This window comes from Protopterus annectens, chromosome 15.part0 (genome assembly GCF_019279795.1).
Source record: "Protopterus annectens isolate FY-2018-M chromosome 15.part0, PAN1.0, whole genome shotgun sequence".
NCBI lineage: Eukaryota > Metazoa > Chordata > Ceratodontiformes > Protopteridae > Protopterus > Protopterus annectens.
In genome coordinates this window covers 367076353-367103219 of record NC_056749.1, presented here as the reverse complement: position 1 = coordinate 367103219, position 26867 = coordinate 367076353, and the positions used below count along the sequence as shown (strand labels likewise).

Sequence of the window (26867 nt, the reverse complement as noted above, 5' to 3'; positions counted from 1 at the left end):
TAGAAATGATCTGATGAACCATGTACATATAAAGAGTATTTTTGAATTTTGAAAGCTATTTATTGCATTTTTAATTCTGAAAAGAACCAGTAAAAAATGCATTTTTACATAAACACGTTCTCTTCAGTGCCTTAATGTAATTCATATTTAAAAAAAAACTGTTAATCCTCAATGCATTGATCAATGTGCTTATTCGTTTTTTTTTTTTTTTTATCTGAGCTTAAATAAACCATTTTACTTTGCAAAAACAGGCTTTTGACTCACTGGTAGTGTTAGAAATTGTTTTCAGGATTAAATCCATTTTCAATTAGTTATATTTATACATCGATTTTTCAGATTTATCAGGCTTATCTCTGAGCTATAAAATTAGTTAAGAGACAAAGCAGTCTGCATCCAAGCAAAGTAGACTCTGAGCTTGGGGAGGGGGATAATGAACACCATCTTCTGATGCTTGGATACCATATTTTGAGTTCAGCTACACAAGGCAGAAGAGGTTTAGATCCCTAGTCCAAGTAATTCTGATGCCAGATGTGCTAATGTGCAGTAAATTCATCAGTACTGGGTCAAAGGACGCCTTGTATGCCAGACACAGGTCACCTCTTAGCAGTCATTAGGATACTCAGTAGAGTGATGGGCCTTTGAGTCAGTCCATGTATTGGTTAAGCCTTGTATCCTTTTAGTAAGGTATCTCTCTGGGCATTCCAGTTGTTACATGTGCCTGGACAGATGCATGTCAAAGGGGGTATTATACTCAATAACTGACCCAATGAGGGCTGAGTAAAGGGGAACAATGACATCCCTAGGTCTAGACACACTTTGTTTATAAGCTGTACAATACAGAAGGACTTTTTTATGACAATGGATGCATGTTGGTCGATTGTTAGGTCACTATCCACATAAGTTCCCAAATCACAAACAACCGGGACAGTTCTTAAGGAAGTATAGTCATTGTGGTAGTTCTCTGAGGTAGATGACTTCCCAAAGGATACAACAATACATTTTTTCAACATTTAATTTCAGTCCATCATTTTGGCACCAGTTATTTATTTGGTACAAACCTTCCTGCAGGATGGCTAAATCATTTGGAGATTCAATGACTGCTCCTAGCTTGCAGTCATCTGCAAACTAGATAGCCAAAGTGCTTTGGTATTGGCTTTTACTTTACAGAAGTGAATACCATACAGGAAATGTCCCAGCACAGAACCTTGGGGGTCTCCATTGCTGACTGGTCTCTTTATACAGATAACTTCCCCTATTTTGATTTCCTGCAATCTTTCTGTGAGCCAGCTGTGTCAAAAGCTTTGGACAGGTCAAAGTATGCAGTGTGTTCAGCAATTCTTTAAAACATCTGTTTTTCTTACCCTCATAAAAGGTCAGACATCTGCACAGGTGACTATATATACAGTATTCTCTGTGATGTATGTTGGATGGCAGGCAAATGTCTATATTCTTTTAATAACTAGACGCTGGAAATGTATGTCTGTAGTCATCATTTTACAAATCTCAGTTATAACAAGGAAAAGTGACCTTCTTAACTAACTGCATTGATTTAGAGATGACAGTGTCTTTGTACTTTCTTGTATGCAAACCTCAAGACACTACTAATAAACTTACAAAGCTCTGCCAAAGAGGCTAAAGCTGCTAATGTGAAGTAGATCATCTTAATAATATGCTTATCTTCAGATATTCTTTTATATATCATTACTTATCTAACTATCTATCGACTGTCAATGTATATCTGAAGAGGCACTGGAAAAAAATGTTAATAACTTCAGTTCTGTCACACATCACTTTTTTATTCATATACTACAAATACAACATTTCTTCACAATATCTTCTCAACAAAAAATCTTTAGACATTCTGTCTCTTTCAGAAACTCATTGTCATGAGTAATTAATCTATTCACCCTAAAGAACTGACCTCTTACAATGCCATTAAAATTATAGACAGGGTGCATATTTTTTTCTGTACATATTGTTAGTTCTCACTTGTTTTTATTTTTTATAAGTATTGGTCCATGGAGATCAGTGCTCAACCCCAAAAAACAAATATAAATAAATAAAATAAATAGTGTCAAATAATTCAGTTAAAAAAATCTCTGCATGTACTGAGATGATTGAAAAAATATTCTGACTTACTTACATTGCCTGGCCAAACAAATAAAATATTGTCACAAAACATTTGAAGAACAGAAAATGCCCACTAAATAATCCATGTTTGTTAAAAGTATATCTGTCCTACCAAACAACCATACATAATGATTGCCTCTTCCAAGAAAAAGCATAATTTACTTTCACTACAAAACAAAAAAGTAGGATCAGAAAATCACAGTATACATCACTTAAGGATTCAGTACAACAGCTATGGTTTTTTACAGTTAAAGAACCTCCCTTTTAAATGTTGCTCTACATTCTTTCTTGTAATATATTCCAACTCAGCTGAATGCAGTTTCAAGATGGTAATAACCCACTCATGAAAATATTTACATGAAAACCTTAGTATTTAGGTAAGGGGCTAGCAGAAGCTTGTATGCCCAGTTTCCAACCTATTATATAATTTGCTTTATCTCGATGTATAGTTCACATTATTCCATAGGCTGTAGGAAATATGCTTACTTTTTAACCACCTTGTAGTATTTACTGATTGGATGCAACCTAACAGTGAATAAAGCCTATCAGAGGCTCAGTGTAGCCTTCATCTCCCTCTACCTACCATTCACTATTCTGAATTCTGAGGGTTGATTTGTGTTGGGGTTTTTTTATATATATTTTTACAGATTACATAATTTCCGAAAGTGTAGTTCTGCCAAAAGTATAATTTCTTATCCTAACTTCTTGAAGCCCTACCTTTAACCCAGATTGCCCAGGACCACCTAATAGCTTGGGTGTTGTGAGAGCTGGGTGGGGGGAGATCAGAGGGAGTGGATGATATCAGGATGAGGTTTTAAGGCCTTTAGCGATGCTGACACCTAGTAGAGAGCGAGCTGTGTGGCATTTGGCACCACGAGACAGCCACATGTTTAGCTCTGCCACACACACTGCATTCATTGCATATGGCAGTCTTCAAGGACATGGGAGGTAATGTGCTTGCTTACAGGTGAAGGACTGTAGGGCTTTTTGTTAGCTGCCATGGGATGTTTAGGCCAGAAAAATGGAAGTACCTTTCATGGCTGTTTGTGAGATGGGCACAGAATGAACATTTCTTAAGTTGGTGATGGGAAACAAATGGCAAGTGACAGACAGGAATGTAGATGGAAAAAAAAGGATAAAATAGCTATCATTTGTTCTTTTTTAATTAGTTCTAACACATTTTTATTGTATATCAAAACAAAAGTTTAAGGATTTATAATGATTACATTTACCTGCTATTACTCAAACCATTTATATGAAGTCTATTTGTTTTAATTTAGAATCTAGGTCTTTCTACTGTTTGCATCTCTATTTCATTAAGTGCTGCTCTGTCTTGCAGATGTAATGTGTTATTATGTACCGCATGCCTTATAATAAAGCAAGGGAATACCTATAGGCTTCTTATCTTTTTATAGTTCCATTTTTCAGTATACCTTAGGCCATCAGTTTAGCCCAATATCCTTACTTAGATTGTCAGACTTGTTTTTTTTTATTTCTTGAAAGCATTAGGTTTTAAAGCATTTTCTATCACAAGGCACTTGCCTAGTATAATGACATATTTTATGGTAAGGCTAGTTGGTAAGCTTGCTAAAGATGTAACTTTTTAGCAGAAGATACTCTCAAGGTGTTCATCTGAGCTGATCTTTTTAATTTATTTTACACATTTCTAATCCTATATGTATTTTTTTTTTTGCAGTTTGTTGCTCAGCCTAACTGTCAACAACTACTTGCAACACTTTGGTACGATGGTTTTCCTGGTTGGAGGCGGCGACATTGGGTAGTAAAGCTTATGACTTGCATAACCATTGGACTGCTGTTTCCTGTATTTTCCTTGGTATACCTGATTGCACCGAAAAGCAGGCTGGGACAGTTTATCAAGAATCCATTTATCAAATTCATCTGCCACACAGCATCTTACCTAACCTTCCTGTTCCTGCTCCTGTTGGCTTCTCAGCACATCCTCAGGACAGATCTACATATGCAGGGACCTCCACCAACGATTGTAGAATGGATGATCTTGCCTTGGGTCCTGGGTAAGAATCTATGAGACTGTAGACAATAGTTTGCACATTTAATTTCTAAACCTGTCAAATGAAAAGCTGTTTCTATTAAAGAAGCTGATTTAAATGAGTAAGATAATGCATATTGTGTCACTCAGTGGCAGGGGTCAACTACACGATAATGCATATTGTGTCACTCAGTGGCAGGGGTCAACCACACGATAATGCATATTGTGTCACTCAGTGGCAGGGGTCAACCACACTGATGAGAAAATATCACATGACCAACATTACACTTCATGATATAACTGCCTGATTTGGGGGGGCTTTAGTCCATAATAATATTGCTCCTGTACTATGTACTTGTAATGAAATTCCTGAATGTAGGTATGCAATCTCTGATATAATTTTCTGACAGAAGAAGCCTTTAGTCTATAATACTGATATTCAGGCTACTGTTGCAGGCATGTTTAGTTCATGAGTAGAGGTACTGGATGATTTGACACTGAAAGCACAGGATTATCAAGCTATGAATGCAGTCAGCTCAGTAGAGAGAGTTATCTTGGCTTTTGACCTGCATCATTTACATGCTTTGTTACTCTGATTTCTCACTATTCCCAGATTTCCTCTGAAAAGGAACACCATAACTCATTGAGTTATGTAGTTGCCAGAAAGGAAAACATTTGCCAGTTATTTTGCACCTAAAATAACAATCATACATATTGACGGCTACTGAAGGCTGTCTTCTCCCTCCAGTTCTGCAGCTGATGATTAAAAGGGTGTGTGGGGGGGTCTGTTTTCAGGCACATGTTTGTTTGTGTGTCTGTGTATCTTGTATTTTGTATTTCAGGTTCTTGAATAACCAACTTCAAATGTCCTCTCAAGCACTTTAATCCATTCCTTCCAAAATGTATCCTATTCCTTCTTGAACCAAACCACATCCTTATCTTATCATTCTTATCAGGTAGTACATTCCAGCTATCCACAATAGCTGTGATGAATTAATACTTTCTAAACTCCCTTTAAGATTATCCTCTGTCAGCCTTTTGGCATGGGCCTTCCTTTCCCTTTTCCCAAAAGTATAATACCTTTTAAAGTACACTATACTCATTACTGTCTTAGAAGAGAGGTTTGTGTCACATGGATTTCTTGTCTTTTCCAAGGTAAACTGCCAGACTCCCTTCAATATACCCTCATATTCCATTCTTACCAAAAAAAAAAAAAAAGATCTTAACGGCTTCCTCTGAGTGGTACAACTGACAACACTGCAGATGAAGTCTGACCAACACCCACAGGCTAAGCAGATATCGTCCCTATGTGTGGCTATCATTGTATTAATAATGTAATCTGGCATCTGAAAAACTTTTGCAGGTCTGCTATATTGACATTAAGATTCAAGCTCAGTATAAGTTATTACAGCAGATCCATTTTCGTCATCTGTGAAATGTTAAGACAATCCACTTATCCAGTATGACTGCCCTGGACTTTTTATCAAACATACTGTCCTCCGTATTCTCTGACACTAAACTTATTTCTGTTTTATCAACCATATTGTCAGCCCACTCATACCTTAGTAGAGTTCTCTCCCTATCCTCTGCTTCCTTTACAAACAATTTTTGCTGTCATCTGCATTGATCGAAATTGGTTATGGGTTAAATCTCATTTCAAAATCCATTGTATAGCTTTTTAAGTGCCACACATGAAAAAGTTTGACTTTTTATGCTGAATCTTGCTACATGCATATGTATTCAATAGTCAATCACAGAGGCAGACTTTAATGACCAGAGTCCTGCTGTCTTCCCCCTGGGACAGTAAAGGTTCAACTACAGCTGTGATCATTCCCATATAGAAGCTGTGGAATATTGCTGTTAGGTTTTACTATAACCACATACCATGTAGACACTAATATTGTGGTGTGAGTTACCAACTGTTTCAGCTCATGCATTCTAAAGACAGAGTCTGGAAAATCATCTGTCCTACTGACATGCCCTGGGTTTGATCAGCAAAAATATTATTTCTCTCTGAAGAGAGAAGACCCATGTCACAATGGGTTTTGTGAGTCTGGTTGTCAGCATCAACAGCAGCCAGGCAAACAGAGAACCAACAAGAGTCACAGGTCAATGTAGACAGCCACATCAATCAAAACAAAAAGTAATTTCTGACACTTGTGAATCTGTTACTATTTACTGATTGTTTATTTATTCTTGCATCTCGCCCTCTCACACACTGTTTCTAACTGTATCACTGACAAAGAAAACTGCAGCTATTATGCTTTGTGGTTTTGAACCCTTTTTAACACTTACTGATTTTTTTTTTAATCTTTAATTTTGTCACCTAATCACTTTGTTTGACCCAGACCTTGTTTTATGTGATGTAGCTGTGCATAGTTGAACTAGTATATGATAATAGTCTGCAGCATACCTCTCAACCTGTATTGAATACCTCGATATTTCCCGGTTTTGGGCTCAAAATAATAGGATGCCACGAATTTCAGATTGTTCCCTTTAAATCCTGCTTTCAATCTAGCCATCCTGAGGTAAGTATGAGTGAATGTATGAATGTATAAGTGTATGAGACTGTGTATTTATTTGTACATACCCTTAACACAACACCACTGCATAAATACAAATGGGCTACTTCTGCCTTCAATGCCAGTTTTGCAAACATGCATTTCAATGAAGCACACGGCTTTTAAACTTTGCAATATATCAGTTGTGCATAACCGATGCTGGTATGTGTCATGGGGTGCAGTCATTTACCAATCTGAAATCTGTGGCAACACTAACCCATAAATGTATTGTTGAACAAGTATTTGCTCTAACATTTATCCGAACATACACTCGTAGCATTTGCTTGTAATACGCCTCCTCTTTGGCTTGCTGCTGTAAAGGCTTGTCTGACTTAACACAACAGTTCCACAGAAGAGCAAAATGACTGTAATAGCAACCTTTACACTACTATTTACCTTGTTTACATGCACCCTTGCAAAAAAATAGTGTAGGTTGTATTACAGTCATACTTAATTGCCCTCTTAGATGTTAGTGCTTCTCTTTTATAAATAATACAGTGTCTTCCCAGATCCCATCTTGATACAGGGCCCTAGGGACCCTTCCCATCACCTAACCATATTTTCTAACTTTGGGCCATAATTGTTTACCCCAATTTTCAGTCCTGGACCCTCCTTAATTAGATCTTTGTCTATTTAGCTTAACCGTGGAACACTATGTTCAGAGTTAAGTCATAATAGCTGATTAGCAGGCCAGGTTCCATCATTATGAATGTCATGGGAACAGACTTCCCTCAAGGAAGATTTATTATACATATCCATAGTGAGCCAGCTAATACTCATTGCACATTTTCAGACCATGAAACAATTCTTCTTCTAAAGACTGTAATGGCCAGGCCATTTGTTGTTATGGGAACGTTTATTATGGGTTCCAAATGTTTTATTCTTATTTTAATTATCTTTATTTTTCTTTGTAACTATCCAGGAGTATTTTCAAAAAAGTGTTTATATTTTACCGTTGTAATCATTCAGTCTTTGAGATAATGGAGACTACTCCCTCCACTGCACCGATTATGAATATGATCTCACCTCACAGGCTCACACCAATAGTCATTACATGGCAGTCCCCTCCCCAAATGGAGGTCTGCTCCCACCCTCCTCAGAAATATTTCAGCCAACCAGATTAACAAAGCTTTCCCATGGTCAGCAGTTCCCCACCCACCCCTTATGCCACAGTCCTTTATTGGCAGTCCCCATTCAACCAATAAGGCTTGTCTTTACAAATTCCCACTTCTGGAATTGCTGCAAGTATGAGCTGGGACGACCTATCCAATGAAAAGTGCCCCAACACATAAGAACGCCCAGTCAGGTGACTCCAATTAGATTTGCATGAGATATAGCTCTCAGAAATATAGATAAAATGGCCATTGGTTAATTCATCTCCTATTGATTTTTACCAACTAATTAAAAAATTAGAATTCCACACTGATACTCCAATGACCAAGTATAATTATTTAATTCTATAAAACAACAGGCAGAAAGCTTCGCAATGCTGTGATGACTACATAAACGCTAGTACACCAAACTTGTAACGAAATCTAATAGCAGTGCTTATCTGTCTTGCTACTTTGGAAATCAATAAAATTGTTTTGTTAGAATGTAAATCACTACCTGGATTTTTTTATTTTTAGATTATAAATGCTTAATTTCCCATCAAGACTGTAATTCGGAGCAGTGCATCAAAAACAGAGATAATTTCTTTGGGATCTGGTCGTAGAAAGCTAGTATTAGAAAGCTTTAGCCTGGCACCAACTGCTTATTCCTTAATTTGCAATTGTCTTTCAGTTGAAGGTAAGCAGTAAACGGTCATAGTAGTAGACGTAGTAGTGGTAGAAGGATTCTAAGATTTTGGGTTTTGAAGACTGCTATCCATACCAGTATACAAATTCAGAACTTAAATGTTTTTGGGGTAACCTTCTACCATGGACAACTGCTTTCCTGACTTTCTTAATATTCATGGAACCTAAATACAATTTCAGAAGAAAATGAGAGACTCTGATGAAGCCAATCAATGGCAAAAGCGCTTAGTCACAGGAATTTTCTGTGGTGAATAAAGTTGGTGTGTTTCTGGTCGACTGTTGGGATCATTTTTTTGCATTTAATATTTTGTCTGTTCTTAAATTTGCGCATGAATAATGGTATCCCACAATTCCATCGGGGTGGGCAGGGTTTCACAATTTTATATGCAAATGTCATGTTAATCAGTGTACAGATTTGTACCTATTTCCATGGGCCATTGTCCAGATTTTTGATGTTTCCAGGTTGAGAGGTATGGGGTGCAGCTTTATTATAATATGACAGCTCTCATCCTCCGTTCTACTGTTGTATCTTCACAGGTCAGGATTAATTTTGCCATTGCTTTCCAAAGGCTGAAGTAATTTTTATTGTTATTTTGAAGGGTTGTGCTAAAAATGAAGTGATTAATTAATCCATTCTCCAATTACCTACTTAAGACAATATGGACAAAAGAAGGAGCTGGAACCTGTCCTGGCACACAGATGGGCAAGGAACAGAAACTCATCTTGGGGTACCAATCCATTCTAGGAACTGCATGCAGCCTGTATTATGGCCGGGCCATGGCTGAAAAGGGTCTGTTGACCAGCATACTTACCTGGCTATAAAAGTGAAATAAGTAAACAAATAAATAAATACAACTGTCTTTCCACTAGTTTATCAGTGTAAGTGTGGATGTAGGTCCACTGATGAATCTGCTAGTTTTAAATATGTTCCTTACTGCTACTGCTACCACTATTGCATCCACAAAAACAAACAACAGTAAGAAAAATCCCCCATTTTCAACATACAGTTTCTAGATCTGTAGGCACAGCAATGCCAATTCATACTGGCCCACCTAGGTACTGGGCCATTTCCAAGTAAGACTATCTTCTAGGCATTCACTGATATTTTAAATTCAACAGATTTTGGCATTCAATCTGCTTTCATATTAATATGGTACTTTAGATAGTGTTTATGAAATGTAGATTAAAGACAGCAGTATATAATTTGTAATAAATACTTACAATATATAAAAATGGTCACAATGAAAAAACAAGCTGCAAGAAGAACATTCATATCAGTAGCTTTACTGGAAGCATGAATGACCGAGACCACATGGCACTCGTTCTAATACAGTTGACACCTGTGTAAAGCAAGATTCTTCATGTGGTCTGCAGTCCTTGTTATTTAAATGAGCATTAATAATAAAATTGAGACCACATGGCATTTGTCTTCATATGGTCAACACATATGTAAAGCAGATTCTATATGGGATCTATAGTCCTTGTTATTTAAATGAGTATTAATAAAAAAATTGAGACCATGTGGCACTCGTCCTCATATGGTCGACACCTATATAGTAAGAGTCTACATATGGTCTACAGTCCTGGTTATTTAAATGAGCATTAATAAAAAAAGTGTGGCACTCATCCTCATATGGTTCATAGGTTCATACTAGGCTATCTGCCCTAGGGCATTTATAAGCCTAGCCAGAATGTGTTTGGCTTTCGCCACCTATTTTAAATTTATTTTGCTATGCCCTTTTTCGAGATTAGTATACTGTGCCTCTGTCTAACAGTGACACAGAAGTGGTACCCGGGGTAAACCTACGATCTCCCATCCACTCATCAAGATTCCTCTTGAAGAGAGTCAATGAGGGACTCTGCCTAACCTGGACTGGGATTTTATTCCAGAGTGAAGGGAGCCTCTGGGTTATGAATCTGTCCCTCCAGCATGTCCTATTTATTTCAGTGCTGAGGTTCAAGTCTCGAGCACGTAGCTCGATGGGATTTGGATTTTCTGAGGTGCAGCATGTCCATTAATTCCAGGTTGGACATGGCTTTATACATCAGGCACAGATTGCCTCTGAACAGGCGGTATGCCACTGAGTAGAGCTGGAGTTTCTTTAACCGGGCAGCATATGGCATCTGTTTCAGCCCTTTGATCCTCTTGGTGAGGTACTTTTGGGGTCTTTCCAGTTGTTGCAGGTGTCTGGTAAGGTACATCCCAAAAGGGGCATTGTACTCAATTATGGGCCTGATGAGGGATGAGTAAAGAGGCACAATGACCTCCCCTGATCTAGATCTGAATCCCTTCATGACTAGGTGGGCTATATAAAATGTTTTTCTAACTACTTTGGCCACGTGGTTGTCAAATGAGAGATTGCTATCAACTTGGGTCCCCAGGTCCCTAATTACTTCTTCTGTACTTAATGGATTACCACCTATGTGGTAATTTGTGGCACTTTGTTTTGCCAAAGGGATGACTATACACTTTTTGGCATTTAGCTTGAGGCCATGGCTCTGGCACCAGTTGTCTGTTTCTATGAGGCCCTTTTGAAGGATGCTTGTGTCGGCTGGAGAGTTGATTATGGCACCCAGTTTGCAGTCATCTGCGAACTTGGTCAGCCACAGTCCTTCCGTGTTCGCCTGTACCTCCGAGAAATATATACCCAACAAGAGAGGTCCCAGGACTGAGCCTTGTGGGACACCACTTGTAACTGGTTTGGAGTCTGACATGGCTCCAGCAATTCTAACCATGTGGGTTCTGTCCTTGAGCCAGTTTGCAATCCATCTAGTGACATAGGGGTTTATATTTAAGCTGGTGAGCTTATCTATAATGCCCGAGTGGGGTATTGTATCGAAGGCTTTTGCGAGGTCCAGGTAGGCTGTGTGGACCACCTTCCCCTCGTCAATGGCCTTGGTGACTGTTTCAAATAAATCAACCAGGTTTAAGAGGCAGGATCTGCCCTTAACAAAGCCAAACTGGGAAGGATCCAGTGTCTGTAGGTCCCCAATATCTTTATTTATGAGGTCCATGATGATCTTTTCCATAGCATTGCAGATCAACCTAGTCAGGCTTATGGGGCGATAGTTTCCAGGATCCGTTGAGGCACCACCTTTATGGAGAGGGACCACTGTTGCTGTACACCACTCTTTGGGCACATATCCTGTAGTAAGGCTGAGATTGAACAGTAGTTTTATGTTTGGGTTTAGCTCTTCTTGGAGTTCATGTAGGACGCAGCCCGGGACACCGTCTGGTCCCATTGATGCTGTGTTTTTTGCTTTGGAGAGGGTGGCTCTTGCCTGAGCATCTGAGATGTCAGGGGGGCAGCACTCTGCTGGGATAGATATTTGCCCTTTTGGTGGGGGGGGAGAAGTTTGCACTGAATCTGTCAGCTAGGATGTTGGCAATGTCTGTGGGTTCGGTGTATATTTTGTCATTTTGGACTAATTCTGAGCATATCTGGGAATTACCACCCAAGTTCCTAACATAACTAAAGAAAGCCTTGTGATTATCCTTAGTGTCCTGTGCAATTTTTCCCTCGAAGCTGGCCTTAGAGAATTTTATGAGTGCCCGTAGTTTTTTGTTAATACTGATCAGTGATGCCTTCCCTTTTTGGGATTTTGCTCTATCATTTAGTAGCTTCCTCCTTCTATTGTATAGTTTGTTTATGGCTGGGGTCCACCAGACAGAACGTCTGCCTGACACCTATGTAAAGTAAGATTCTACATATGGTCTAAAGTCCTTGTTATTTAAATGAGCATTAATAACAGTGTGCAATTTCTTGTAATTTATGATTTCAGAATTACTATATATATTTGTATCTATACTAACATCATACTTTTCAAAAGTCAGAAATTAAAAAAAAACAAGTTTAATGCAAACATGTATAGTAATTTTCAGTCTCTGGTAAGTTCCTGAAGAACTAATATTATACACTGTCAGAATAACAGCTTCTTCTCTTTTGGCTGTTCCCGTTAGGGGTCACCACAGCGAATCATCTGTTTCCATTTCTTCCTGTCCTCTGCATATTGCTCAGTTGCACCAACCACCTGCATGTCCTCTCTCACCACATCCATAAACATTATCTTAGGCCTTCCTCTTTTCCTCTTACCTGGCAGCTCCATCCTTAGCATCCTTTTCCCAATATACCCATCATCCCTCCTCATCACATGTCCAAACCAACACAGTCTCGCCTCTCTGACTTTGTCTCCAAGCCATCCAACCTGAGCTGACCCTCTAATATACAGATTCCTAATCTTGTCCATCCTTGTCACACCCAGTGCAAATCTTAACATCTTTAGCTCTGCCACTTCCAGCTCTGACTCCTGCCTTTTTGTCAATGCCACCATCTCCAACCCATACAACATAGCTGGCCTCACTTCCCTCTTGTAGATCTTCCCTTTCACTCTTACTGGTACCCATCTGTCACAAATCACTCCTGGCACTCTTCTCCATCCATTCTACCCTGCCTGTATTCTCTTCTTCACCTCTCTTCCACACTCACCATTACTTTGAACTGTTGATCCTAAGTACTTAAACTCATCCACCTTTGCCATCTCTACTCCCTGCATCGTCACCATTCCTCTATCCTCCCTCTCATTCACAAACACACATATTCTGTCTTAGTCCTGCTGACCTTTATTCCTCTCCTCTCTAGAGCATATCTCCATCTCTCAAGGGTCTCCTCAACCTGATCTCTACTCTCACTACAGATCACAATGTAATAAAATTAAATCATATTGGAATGGGATCAATCAGTTTTTACAAGCTTTATTTAATGAATCTTTTACCTTAACTAAAGTATTGATTATACTAAATGTAAATGAAGGTCCCTACCTGAATAAGACAAATATGTATTTGTTATGGACAATACTTGCTATATCTAGGAAATGCGTAACCAGAAGGTGGAATTCAAATACACCCTTGACCTTGGAAGAATTCTACGCTTTACTGAAGACAACTGCATTGATGGAAATAAAAATCAAAGAAATACGAATATATCCCAGGCCACTGGTAAATAATCCTTGGAAGAAAGTTATATCTTTGTTGGACACACTGAAATAATCAATATTGTATCTCTGATAACTGATCTGCTAATTCTATATTTAGTAACATACTGTGCATATAATTGAAAGTCAGGCTATTGTAAATATTGTATATAGTTGTTTAAAATGATATTTAAAAATATTATGTAAATGTTGTTTTAACTGAAAATAAAAAAATATTTGAGGAAAAAAAAACTGTTGTCAGAATAACAACTGATTGTTAGAAATTTGCCATTTCTCAGCAATCTAAAGAATGGACAGTCAGTGTTGTGAGAATTCCCTTTCTCAATCATGGGTCACTGGATTAATAAAAACAGTACAGTAAGCACCGAACACCTGGGTGTAATTGCTACTATACTGAAATCAGGAGAATGCTATAATCAATAGTGTGCGTGGGGTAAAAGAAGTGGTTGTCAAGACTTATGGGTGTGGCACTGCCATCCAACATTCATTGGATTTCTTCTTTATGCTGTACAGAGCTATACATACAGCACAAGCTGATGCTTTTGCTTAGCAGTGCTTTGCTGCAAACACTGATATTTTCCATTTTTTTCTGGACTGTTACTCTGACATTTAGTTGTGATAGTCCAAAGCTGGACTGGCACATATTCGCTGCTGCAGTACTCTGTATTGTTCATAATTCACACATCTGTGAAACATAGACACCTGGACAGCAGATCATTTGTACACCTACTGCATACAAGGTCTTCTCCTGGCATTTAGTAGCTTATGACAGTACTCCATAGCATTAGCCTTTGTATGAACTGCATTGAGTTCTGGCATGTGATGTACACCATGTAGTTCCATGCCTCTCAAGTGACCATATTTGCGCAGAATGACCAGATTTTTGCCTCATATTTTTGTTTTGTTCCTCATAGAATGTGTGGTTTTCTGATAAATCTGAGGACTGAAGTCAAAAAATAATGATAGACATTTGAATTGTAGACTTCACATCTATCACAAAAGGTATGCTAATGCAAAACCTATTCTTTTATTCTATCAACTTTCCAAGTTTGCAAGAGCAATATTTAAAAAAAATATCCCTACATTTGGGCTGTTGTCCCCCCATTATTTTTGACTGTCTCTATAATTCTTGTGCTAAGAGTTTGAGAAGTATTTGAAGAAAGAAATAGTGAACATAAACCAGTATCAATGATGAAAAAGAAAGACTGATTTAGACATTGTTTAAATAGAGAAAAGAGAAAGCCAAGCATGGACCAGAATTTTCAGTAGATACAGTAAATATGAAGAAAATTGTAACAAAAAATTGGAAAATATTGTCAAGCATATTAGTAGCAGGTTTGACATATGGACCAGCATTTTTCAATAATAGAGGAGACAATTTTAAAACTTCTTTTTAGAAAACGGTAGAGATGGCACCTGTAGAAATATGATTTCTAATAAATATAAAGATACAATGGGCTTAAGCGGTGGATTAGAAAAATTCTTATGAATCTAAGGAAGCCCTTGAAAAATGGGTATAACTGAAAGTTCCACTGTTAAATAATTACATAAACTAGAAGTTATTAAATAGCTAGTTAAACATTCTGAAATCATGTTATCAACATCTCACTTCAACACTTTTAACAAATTCTACATTAATAGACCTGTAAGCATTCTCATCAGTCAATAGTGACAAAATCCCATTTCTATAATAATGGTAGTCAAATGGGATTTTGTCAGTATTGACTCATGAGAAGTTGATAAGATTCATAAGAATTTTTTCTAATCCACCCGTTAGGCCCGTTGTGTCTGGCAGGGGGTGGATTACGGAACCGTTTTCTATATTTATTGAAAAACATCATAGGAAAGTTTTGAATGAGGTCTCATTTGTTTTAAGGGATAGTAAACATTTTTTAAATGACTTATATGCTTTTACCAGCAGCCAAGGTGTGATTACTGATTGTCTCTTAGTGACCCTGGATGTAGAGTCACTTTTTACGGTGATTCCCAATTTGATAGGAATTGAGATGATCAAGGACTATTTAAAGCATCATAGTGATTTTTCAGCTGATCTGATCTGATTGATTTGTTACGTTTATTTTTGGAGACAGTTTTAGATAGTAATGCTTTCATGTTTGAGGATGCTGTTTTTCTACAGAATGTTGCCGTGGCTATGAGCACGGCATGTGCTAATAGCTACGCCAACATAGTTTTGGCATCTTGGGAGGAGAAATATGTTTTTCAAGGTCATTCCCAGACATCTTCTATTTTGTTTTATAGAAGATTTGTGGATGGCATATTCCTGTTGTGGTGAGGTACATCTGAGAGCCTACAGGAATTTGCAGACTATATACATACTACCACGACATTCTTGAAATTTACCAGCAAGGTTTCTCAGTTTTCTATAGATTTCCTTGATGTCACCATAGACAGAGATACCGATGGCAATTTTAACACTGGCCTGTTCAGGAAGACCTTCAGACGTAATGCAGTCTTACATAGAGGCAGCATGCACCCTAGCTTTGTTTATAAGAATATTTTGCAAGGACAGACTTTTAGGATGTCAAGGTTGAATAACCTTGATCAGAGGTTTGAGAGTGTCTTAACCAATCTGATGTCTGAATTTAGACACAGGGGATATGGTGATCAGATCATCAGAGAAACTTGTAGATCTACTAGAGGGCTTAGGACTAGTAGGGCCAGGCCATATTTTTCTGATTCTAATACACATGGAACCTTGAATGGTCGAATGGATGTCTCTAGAGGCCTCCCCATTACCTTACATTATGCCAGTGATGTAGAAGCTATACATAGCATCATTAGGCGCAATTGGTCCATCTTGCAAACTGACGAAACCATATGTGAAATTGTTGGCAATATACCTTTGTTTAGATATAAGAATAAAAAGTCCTTAAAGAGACAATTATGCTATAGGACGCAATGGGCTCCAAGAGAAGGGCCTGTTGTACAACAAAATATGAGGAAATGTCTTGGGTGTCATTTTTGTCAATTTATAGAGCTCAGTGACATTTTTGTTCATCCACGTACTGACCATATTTATAGGTTTAATGTTTCAGCAGATTGTTGCACCCGTAATATAATGTATCTTGCAACTTGCATAGAATGCAATTGTTTCTATGTGGGGAAGAGTAATCGCACCTTATTTGAAAGAATAAGAGAGCATCTCTATAGTACTAGGATGGGTGACATCAGAAGTGCAATAGCTACTGATACTTTAGAGAATGGTGTTGCTCTTACCTTTCTTTTTAGAGCCATAGAAGTGGTTTGTGAGAATGAATGGGTGGGGGAGGGTGACTTAAGGAACCTTACTGAGTTGAGGGAGTTACACTGGATTATAAACCTACAAGCTGACAAGTCACCAGGTATTAATGAGAAGGTCTCTTTAAAACCCAACTTGAAATGTAGAAGCTTACATCATTAAACTGTTTAATTGGATTGATCTGTTAATTGATGTTGTGTTTTTGTGACTGTCTTTATGGTCTGATGAAGCACTTTGAGTGTGAAAGCACTTACATGTGTTTTTTATTAAAGTATTTTATTTTAGATACTCTGCCATGTTGTGCCTTTGGTTGGATTTTTATTATCATTTTGCTTTTACATCTGGCACTTTTCCATGGGATTTCTTCTGTTTTTTTACAGTGCAAATAATTTTTAGTTTCTAGATCCTTAACTTTGTGCTTTAAGCAGAGTTGCCAGATTTCCGACTGGCCAGGTAGGGACTAAAAAAAAAAAAAAGGTCTTGTTCCACATTAAACAGAAGTAGCTCTGTGTTTATTTTTTATTTGATTGGCCTTGGCCAATCAAAAATAAATAAACACAGAGCTACTTCTGTTTAATGTGAAACATCGCAGTTCCACATTACACAGAAGTAGCTCTGTTTTGCGATGTTTTGATTGGCCCGTTTACTGGTATAATGGGCCAATCAAAACATCGCAAAACAGAGCTACTTCTGTTTAATGTAGAACATCGCAGTTTTGCATTAAACAGAAGTAGCTCTGTTTTGCGATGTTTTGATTGGCCCGTATACCGGTATATGGGCCAATCAAAAATCGCTAAACACGGAGCTACTTCTGTTTAATGTGGAACATCGCAGTTCGGCATTAAACAGAAGTAGCTCTGTTTTGCGATGTTTTGATTGGCCCGTATATCGGCATAAATATTGCACCCCCTTAAAAATTTAGGAAGTGCAGTACCCAGCAAGATAAAAGCACTCTAATTAAACTAAGCAAACAACTCACAAAGTCTACCGATGCCAAATTTGAGGTAAGTTTGGCCTCCCAGGCCAAGGACAACCACAAAGCATTCTTTAGCTATGCCCGCAACCTCAAAGACAATACACAATTGTGTGCAGAGCTCATTACAAATAGAGCCACCTATACTGTCAGAAGATATAGCAAACCTCCTGGCTGATAAATTCAACCCCAACTTTACTCCTCCCTCCCCTCCTCAATCTTCCCTCAGGAAATATCAACTATAACTCCCCCTACTATCACTAGGGAACAGGTCCTTAATGCTCTCTCTAAGACCAAGAAGATTGCATCAATGGGCCCAGACAATATCTCTGGATGCCTTCTAAATAGCATGAAGCATGACCTGTCAGGGCCACTGAAATTACTATTTAACTTTAGCCTCCAAACAGGCTTCATTCCTCATGAATGGTGAAAGGAAACACTCATCCCTCTGCACAAAGGTGGGCCATCTATAGACCCTGTAAACTACAGACCCATAAGTCTCACTAGTCTTATATGTAAAGCCATGGAACGAATTATCATGGGGGTGCTTAATAGAGATATAGTAAACCTCCAGACACTGGACCAACCCAGTTTGTTTTCGTAAAGGGCAGATCATGCCTACTCAACCTGGTGGACTTCTTTGAGAAGGTCACCAAAGCAATGGATGAGGACAAAATCATTCACACTGTCTACCTTGACCTGACCAAGGCATTTGACACAATACCCCACTCAGGCATTGTTGACAAACTCAAGAGGTTAGGTACAAACCTGTATGTCACCCAGTGGATAGCCAAATGGCTCACAGACAGGACCCAGAAAGTTAGAATTCAGGAGTCCACCTCTACAAAGAGGCCAGTCACAAGTGGAGTCCCTCAGGGATCAGTCCTTGGACCACTCCTTTTTGGCATTTACTTCTCAGACTGGTTGACTAAATTTGCAGATGATTACAAATTAAGAGCTGTCACTGAATCACACACTGGCACAAATGTTCTTCAGCAGGGGCTGACACAGACAAGCAACTGGTGTCAGAGCCATGGACTAAAACAAAATGCCAAGAAATGCATAAGAGTATCCTTTGGGAAGTCAACCATCCCTGGTAACTATCATATTGACAACACACCCCATAGAGTGGATCCGGTAGTCAGGGATTTAGGGACACACATAATAATCTAGCCTTTGATCATCACGTGTCTACAGTAGTGAGGAAATCATTCTATGTTGCACAACTTAATAACAAAGGTATGGCATCTAAGTCCAAGGAAGTCATTGTTCCACTGTACTCGGCATTCATCAGACCTATCATTGAGTACAATGCCTCCTTGGGTAGTTACTTAACCAGACATATCCAACAACTGGAATGTCCACAGAGGTTCCTCACCAAAGGAATACAGGGCATAAGTAATATGTCCTATGCAGACCATCTCAAGGGCCTATCCCTGTATTCTGTCTCCTACAGGCTTTTGAGGGAAGATCTATGCCTGGCACACAGGGCATTGTCAGACCCCACTCTAATCGACCTCCTGCATATCCACAAAAGAAGCAGTACCAGAATGACCTGTTCTAAAGACTTAAACCTTGCCTGTGATATAAATAGGACCTGCTAGAGAGATAGGTATGTATCCCAGAGGCTACCCCATCTATGGAACAGGCTCCCCATCCATGTGAAGCAGAGTTCCTCCGTAATCCAATTCAAGTGCATCTTGGACAATTGGATGAGAAACCAGAAATTTATCCCTGGTTTGGCACCTATGTCTCTGATGCAAAGCGGTAACCTGTAAATGGTTCATCTCCCAGGCCCATGCTTACACTTATCAAGGGTATCAGAACTTGTCAGAGATTTGGGATGCATGGCTAGGCTTAGAAAGGCCTTTGTGGTCATTAGCCTAGTAAACACCTATGAACTAATGAACAATAACCTCTAAAATATATCAGGAATTAAGAGGAAATCAGTCCTATAGCATGATTTGTGACAATGTGAGAAATATGTCTATTTGTTGTTTGAGGAAATGGATTTAGAAATTAAGCATCAGTCAACAAGCTCAAAGTCAGTTATAAGGTTTAGGATAGTTGATGGTGCATTTAGTCTGGATTGATAATTGAATTCCAACCTCCACCTATGATATAAATAAGCAATAACCGATGATGTGGTGTGGTATATTGAAGATTTACCCACGGTTGGCGTGGTTTAATCATGAGGGCGAAACCCGAGTGATTAAATAAAGCCAACCATGGGTAAATTTCAATATACCACAACCACGGATTCGGTTATTGCTAATATACAATGACATTATTTAAGAAAAAAAATACTTACTTTTCTTAAATAATGTCTTTGTATAATGATGCATTACTGTTCCTCTACCGGTGGTGGTATACTGCTTCCTTGTGTTGATGTACTGCGCATGCGTATGGGACTTGCATTCCTACGCATACCCAGTACATCAGTGCTTTGAAATGGAAGCAACAGAGAAAAGAAAGTCTCCATTGCTCCATTTTTTTTTTATTTTTTTTATTATTTATTAAAAACACTTTATACCAACGGAAAAAAGTCTGGGCGACCGGACCTTTTTCCGTTGGTATATTGTGGAATTTACAATAGGCACACTGGCCAATCAGTATGCACGTTTTGGAATATTAATGGGGGGGTCATTGTATAATACTGCTTTATGAATGTGTTTAATATGTTGTAAATGTTCATTATAAAATCAGGGTTTGTAACATGATGCATATAGATTTAGGATAGATGTATCAAACTGATTGTTTTTACACTACATATCACCACATACTCTGAGGATCAATATCACTCTCTAAGATTGTTCCTAAAATGTTTATTTAGTTAGTATGGCTGTTCCTGAGCTATTACAGCTTTTACCTGAATTAACAATATAGAGTAGATTGTTACTGTATTTCTATTTCTCTGGCATTTTGGATCATTAAACTCTTCCTGCAAACTATATGATGATCTGTCTGTCTATTTCTTTGCCTGCTAGTAACTTTTCTGTAAGGTACAGTAACTGATAATACTTCAACAGACAGTTAGGCATCTTGAGGTGAAAAGCTATGTATATAATTTTTACATCATTAACTCTAAATTCTTTCTGTTACTGCATTCAAATACTGCAGGACTAACTCCGATTATATGATCAAATATAGATATGAACAGCATTTTATGGGATACTAGTCATGAAGCCAGTTTCACTGAAAGCATTACCACTGAATAAATAAAATGAAAGCCACTGCCACAGAAAAAAATACAATAAATATTGTTTTTGAAGTGGTGCAAACCTCCCCTTGAACTGCTCATGTGAAAGGAAGCACACCATACTGCCTTAAAATATATAAACTCCATGGTTGCACAACTTTAGGAAAAGGGCAGGCACATTGCAATTAAAAACAAAACTCCACATTTCTATCATCACTGCCCAACAATAAAACAAATACATAGATAACAAGGAGTTGAAGCACATAGACCTAAGCATAAATTCCAAAAAAAAAAAGAAAGAAATGTAAATTAATGAAGGAAAAACAAACAGGAGTACAATTTGAATTGAAAGGTTAAAAGAAAATGGTTTTCAGAGTCATTTATTCTATAATAGTGGTTTTAGTGAAAGTGGTTCATGGGTTGGTACTAGGCTATCGGTCCTAGGGCCTATACAAGCCTAGCCATAACAATTCCCTGGATATTTCTTCCCACAATATTTACTTCCCTGGACCCCTGTCTAGCAGGGCGATTGACATGATCCCCTGGGTGAATTTACTATCCCCCATCCAATCATCAAGGTTCCTTTTGAAGAGGGCCAAGGAGGTGCTCTGCTTGACATGTATGGGCAGTTTATTCCAGAGTATGGGGAGTTTCTGGGTCAGGAACCTATCCCTCCAGCATGTTGTGTTCATTGTGATGACAGGGTTTAGATCCCTGGAGCGTGCGGCTCTAAGGGATTGGGATTTCTTTAAGTGTAGCATGTCCAACAGCTCAGGGTTTGACATGGCCATGTATGTTAAGCAGAGAGCACCTCTGAGTAGACAATATGCCACAGAGTATAGCTGGAGTTTTTTTAGACTGTCAGCATATGGCATCTGCTTTAATCCTGTGATTCTTTTAGTGAGGTATTTCTGGTCCTTTCCAGCTGTTGCAGATGTCTTGTAAGGTACATACCAAATGGGGTGTTATACTCTATAATGGGTCTAATGAGGGATGAGTACAGTGGTAAGGACAATGACCTCCTTTTTCTTGGATGAAAAGCCCTTAGTGATGAGGTGGGCCACATAGAAGGATTTCCTGACTGTTGTGGCGATGTGGTTATCGAAGGTGAGACCACTGTTCACCTGAGTCCCTAGGTCTCTCATCACACTTTCGGTGTTTAATGTGCTGCCACCTATGTGGTAATTCATGGGTACATGTTTTTTCCCAAAGGGGATAACTATACATTTCTTGACATTAAGCTTGAGCCCATGGCTCTGGCACCAAGCATCTGTTTCTGTAAGGCTCTTTTGTAGAATATCCATATCATTTGGGGATTCAATAATGGCTCCCAGTTTGCAGTCATCTGAGAACTTTGTTAGCCACAGTCCCTTAGTGTTGGCCTGTACTTCAGAGAAGTAGATGCCAAACAAGGGCAGTCCCAGGACTGAACCCTAAGGTACTCCACTTGTCACTTGTCTGTAGCTGGATTTGGAGTCGGCTACTTTTACAGTATGGGTTCTGTCAGTAAGCCAGTTGGCAACCCATCAAGTGACATAGGGATTTATCCCCAGCTTAGTAAGTTTATCTATGATTTCAGAGTGGGGGATGGTGTCAAAGGCCTTGGCGAGGTCCAGATAGGCTGTATGGCCTGCCTTACCCTCGTCTACAGCTCTAGAAACTGATTTGAAGAAGTCGATCAGGTTCAGGAGACAAGATCGGCCCTTCACGAACCCAAACTGTTGGGGTCCAGTGTTTTAACAAATTACAGCCGAGTGACGCCTCTAGGTGCATCTGCAGTTACCTCCTACTGCTCCTCTAGGCGTCCAATGTTACTTGATCATACTAGCATTAATAATTCCAAAATCATGCTGCATACAAGGTATCAGAATATTTTATCTTGAAGCATACATGATGACAAACACAATTGAATTGATATCTGACCTCTGTCAGTAAGTATTTGTTAGAATTGTAAGGTGATAACTTCATCTTTAAAGGCTCAGGCCACACCCACTAGGAGTTAAAGGTACACACTCAAAAGAGTTGTATTGGAGGGAATGAGTGCCAATGTCTTTGTTTATACATTCCATGATAATGAGTTCCATGCCTTTGCAGATCATGCTCGTCAGACTGATGGGACGGTGGATCCCCCCTTGTAGAGTGGGATAACTGTAGCTGTGTGCTTTCAGTGGGCACAAAGCCTGAGGTGAGGCTATGATTAAACATGACACTTAGGTGAGATGCCAGTTCATTTTGTAGTTCATGTAATACACAGCCCAGGATGTCATCTGGTTCCATGGATGCTGTATTCTTAGCTTTGGAGAGTGCGTTTTCTACCTGTGTGGCTGTGATTATCGGAATTTGGCAATCTTTTGGTATTGAGATGGGCCCTTTAGGGGGTGAAGTTGGCACTAAATCAATCTGACAGGATATTGGCAATATCCTTGGGATCAGTGTATTTAATGTCATTCTGTTGTAGCTCAGAGCAGATCTGAGCATTGTCATTTAGATTCTTGACATAACTATAAAATGCCTTGTGGTTGTCTTTGGAATCTTTGGCAATTTTATTTTTGTAACTAGCTTTTGATGATTTTATGAGGAATCTCAGCTTTTTACTGAGGCTGGTAAGGGAGTTTTTTGCATTCTGGGATTTTCCTCTTTTCTGCAACAGTTTCTTCCTTCTGTTGTATAGTTTGTTTATGGCAGGAGACCACAAGATTGGCTTCCTTTTTTTGGAGGAGAGCATTTTGGCTCTATTTGGGATAGCACGAATCATGCATGAGTGGATGTGCTCATACAATGCCTTAGTGTAGGATTCAGCAGTCGAACTTTCAGATCCCATCTGCATGGGTGTCATGAAGTTTGTCACTTCTGACTTGAGTAGCATGAAGTTGGCTTTGGAGAAGTCTTTTACAGAGGTTTCCTTACTGGGGGGTGGGGGTGGGATGTGGATGTCAAGGGTGATTTGCTTATGGTCAGACCTGACCAATGACAGGGTGACCACTGGTGTGGAGCATCTATCTCCCATGTTGGTAATGACCAGGTCTAGGTTAGTGGAGGCCCTGGTGGGACAATGGATTAGTTGATCACGGGCGTTGGAATTTATGAATTCCAAGAACCGTTGGGAAAAGGTGTTGGTACCCGAGTAGTTTTCCCAGTTAATGGCAGGGTAGTTGAAATCACCCAGTATTAGGGTGTAAGTTTGTATCTTAATATTTTCCAGTATGTTTAGAAAGGTGTAGTGAGAATCTTGGGGCATGGTGGGGGATCTGTAGCAAGCTACAGTTTGGATTGCAGTCTTACCTAGTGTTAGTTGCACCTGGAGAATTTCAGATGTATTGTGTTGGGCAACTAGCCTGGAGGTGTGAATATCCTTGGTGAATATGGACACTCCTCCACCTTTAGTGTTTCAGTCTTGGTTTGGTGGGTGAAAAGTGTGGTAAGAGTTGTAGCCTGGTATTGCAGGGGTGCTCTCTGGAGCCTGGAACCAGGTTTCAGTTACTGCACAGATATTGATGTTCTCCATTTTTAGGAGTGCCTCGAGAGAGTGCATTTTGAGGTTTAGACTTCTAGCATTGAGTAGCATTACCTTCAGATTTTGCATGCTTGTATCTGTTACAGTTGTGGTTTTGTCCTTTGAACCTTGCCTAAAAATGGCATTATAGGGGTGGCAAGAGCTTTAGCCAGTAACCTGAATCTCAGGGGTGACAGGTGCAGACCATCTCTGGAAAAGCATTGTGGTTTGTTAATCATGTCTTCCCAGGCAGACAGATACTGGATCCTCTTTGAATGACACCAGAAGCTTAGCCAATTGTTGAAGTCAATCATTTTGTCCTTATACTGTGGTATCATTCTGGGCAAAGGCAGGATGCTACTCAGGGCTAGGGGCATACTTGCCTGGGCCACATGATCCGAGAGTTCTTCCATGACTCTTTTCATGTAGTCCAGGGAGGTGCATCTCAAGCCATTCACTCCAACATGGACAATGACTGAGTCAGATTTGCACTTGTTGTGGAGTGACTTGAGTGCATGCATTATGTGGTGGATCCTGGCACCCAACAGGCAGCTGACTGTAATTTTCTCCTTGTTCAGCCTGGTGAGTGGGACATCAGTGTGCCTGACTATAGAGTCACCTATAACTAAAGTGTTGGATACATTGTCTTGCCTTAAGGGCTGTTGTTGGGTGGCACACTGGTGTTGTAAGCTATGTCACTTTGGTTGTGACTGGTGTTTGTTTGTGTTTCAGCTTCAGACGTCCTTGTTGCTTGAGCAGGTTAATGTTAAGGGCCTCAGCATATGTGGGTGTTGATGGTGTGGGTTTTGAAGGGCTATGTGTTGCTTGAGGTGTACTGCAGGTGTTAACCTTCTCCTCTTGACTGTCTAGCACAGTCTTGGCCGGAGAGAGCTTTGCTTCCAGTTTGGCTATGTAAGTGCATCTCTCGCAGGTTGTAGTGTTGAGTGGTAGGAGGAGAGGGTTGTGTGTGTACATGAGGCAGTTGCTGCATTGCCCCAGTATGCCCAGATTCACCAGGTGGAAGGAGAAATCACCAGAAGCTGACCCTTGGACATGCCTGTTTAGCTGTTTTCCCTTACCTTTGCAAGGTACTTTGCAATTATAGGCTGTTTACTGCCTGCGATTAATTTCTCCTTATTGACAAGCAGAGTTGAGTGCTTGTATCAGTTTAAGGCTTCCTGGTGCTTTCCACAGGGTTCTAGAGCAAGTGCTAGTCACAGGGGTTCAGATTTTAGTGCTACTACTGAGAAACCAGCTAGTTCTAAGGGAAAATTCGAAGAGCAGAATTTCTGGCACCTGGAATAGTTTAACCATAGCCCCATGGTGAGAAAAATGCACAAACACACATGTTTTTAAGCCAGAAAGTTGAAAGGGATAGAAATCAGCCCAAAAAGGCTAATAAAATTACAATTTCAGAGCTGGAAACCACTCCTCTAGTGTTAGATAGGCAGTACAATGCTCAACACTCCCACTGGTAAGCAGTAGGACTTACCTCTACCACAGCAAGGTCTGGATAGCTTTGAACACAGAAAATAAAATCCTGAGACAAGCAAAGCCTGTGATCCGGACTATACTGGCTAGGAAAGGTGGGAAATAAGAAAACAAGATAGTATTTATTTTTTTTGGTTAAAACAGACTAAACAATGCAATAATACAGTAAATAAACACAGAAAAGGCTAACACACTTGAGTGTGTAGTCCTAAACAGTAAATGCAATTAAACCACTGTGAAAAACTTTTCAAAAGCAAACTTAAGACCGAGGTGGAAAGTTTCAAAGCCCCCATGATGAAGGATAACACTGTCCAAGCTGCAAAATCCTTTACTAATGCATTCTACGGGCACCGACAAGAATGCATGGATCATGCCATCCCAAGCAAAACCAAGACTCACTCCTCCAAGAAAAGGAAACCAGTCTGGTGGACCCTTGCCATAAACAAGCTATACAATAGAAGGAGGAAACTAGTACAGAAAAGAATAAAATCCCAAGAAGGGAAGACATCCCTGATCAGTATCAGCAAGAAACTCTGATCCCTCATAAAATCATCCAAGGCGAGCTTTGAAAGAAAAATTGCCAAGGACTCCAAAGATAACCACAAGGCAGTCTTTAGCTATGTCAAGAATGTAAGTGGCAATCCTCAGATCTGCTTAGAGTTAGTGCAGAATGGCACAAAATACACTGAACCGACCAATATTGCCAACATCCTGGCAGACAGGTTCAGCACAAACTTCACCCCCCTCTCACCCCCAAAAGGGCCCATAACCATACCAGAAGAATGTAGAGTTCCTGAAATCACAAACACTCAGGTTAAAACAGTCCTCTCCAAAGTCAAAAACACAGCATCAATGGGACCGGATGGTGTCCCAGGCTGCTTCCTACACGAGCTCAAAGATGACTAACCCCTCACCTAAACACACTGCTCAAACACAGCCTCTCCACAGGATATGTACCCATAGAG

The 26867-nt window shown here is 39.4% G+C and overlaps 1 protein-coding gene across 1 annotated transcript in view; it reads left to right on the top strand.

Moving 5' to 3' along the window:
- The window catches only part of TRPC5 (transient receptor potential cation channel subfamily C member 5), a 2601559-nt gene that overhangs the window by 1927177 nt on the left and 647515 nt on the right, over positions 1-26867 (top strand). The window contains exon 4 of the mRNA XM_044057112.1: positions 3827-4163. Within this exon, the coding sequence (XP_043913047.1) occupies positions 3827-4163 (337 nt within the window). The remainder of the gene's footprint in view (positions 1-3826; positions 4164-26867) is intronic.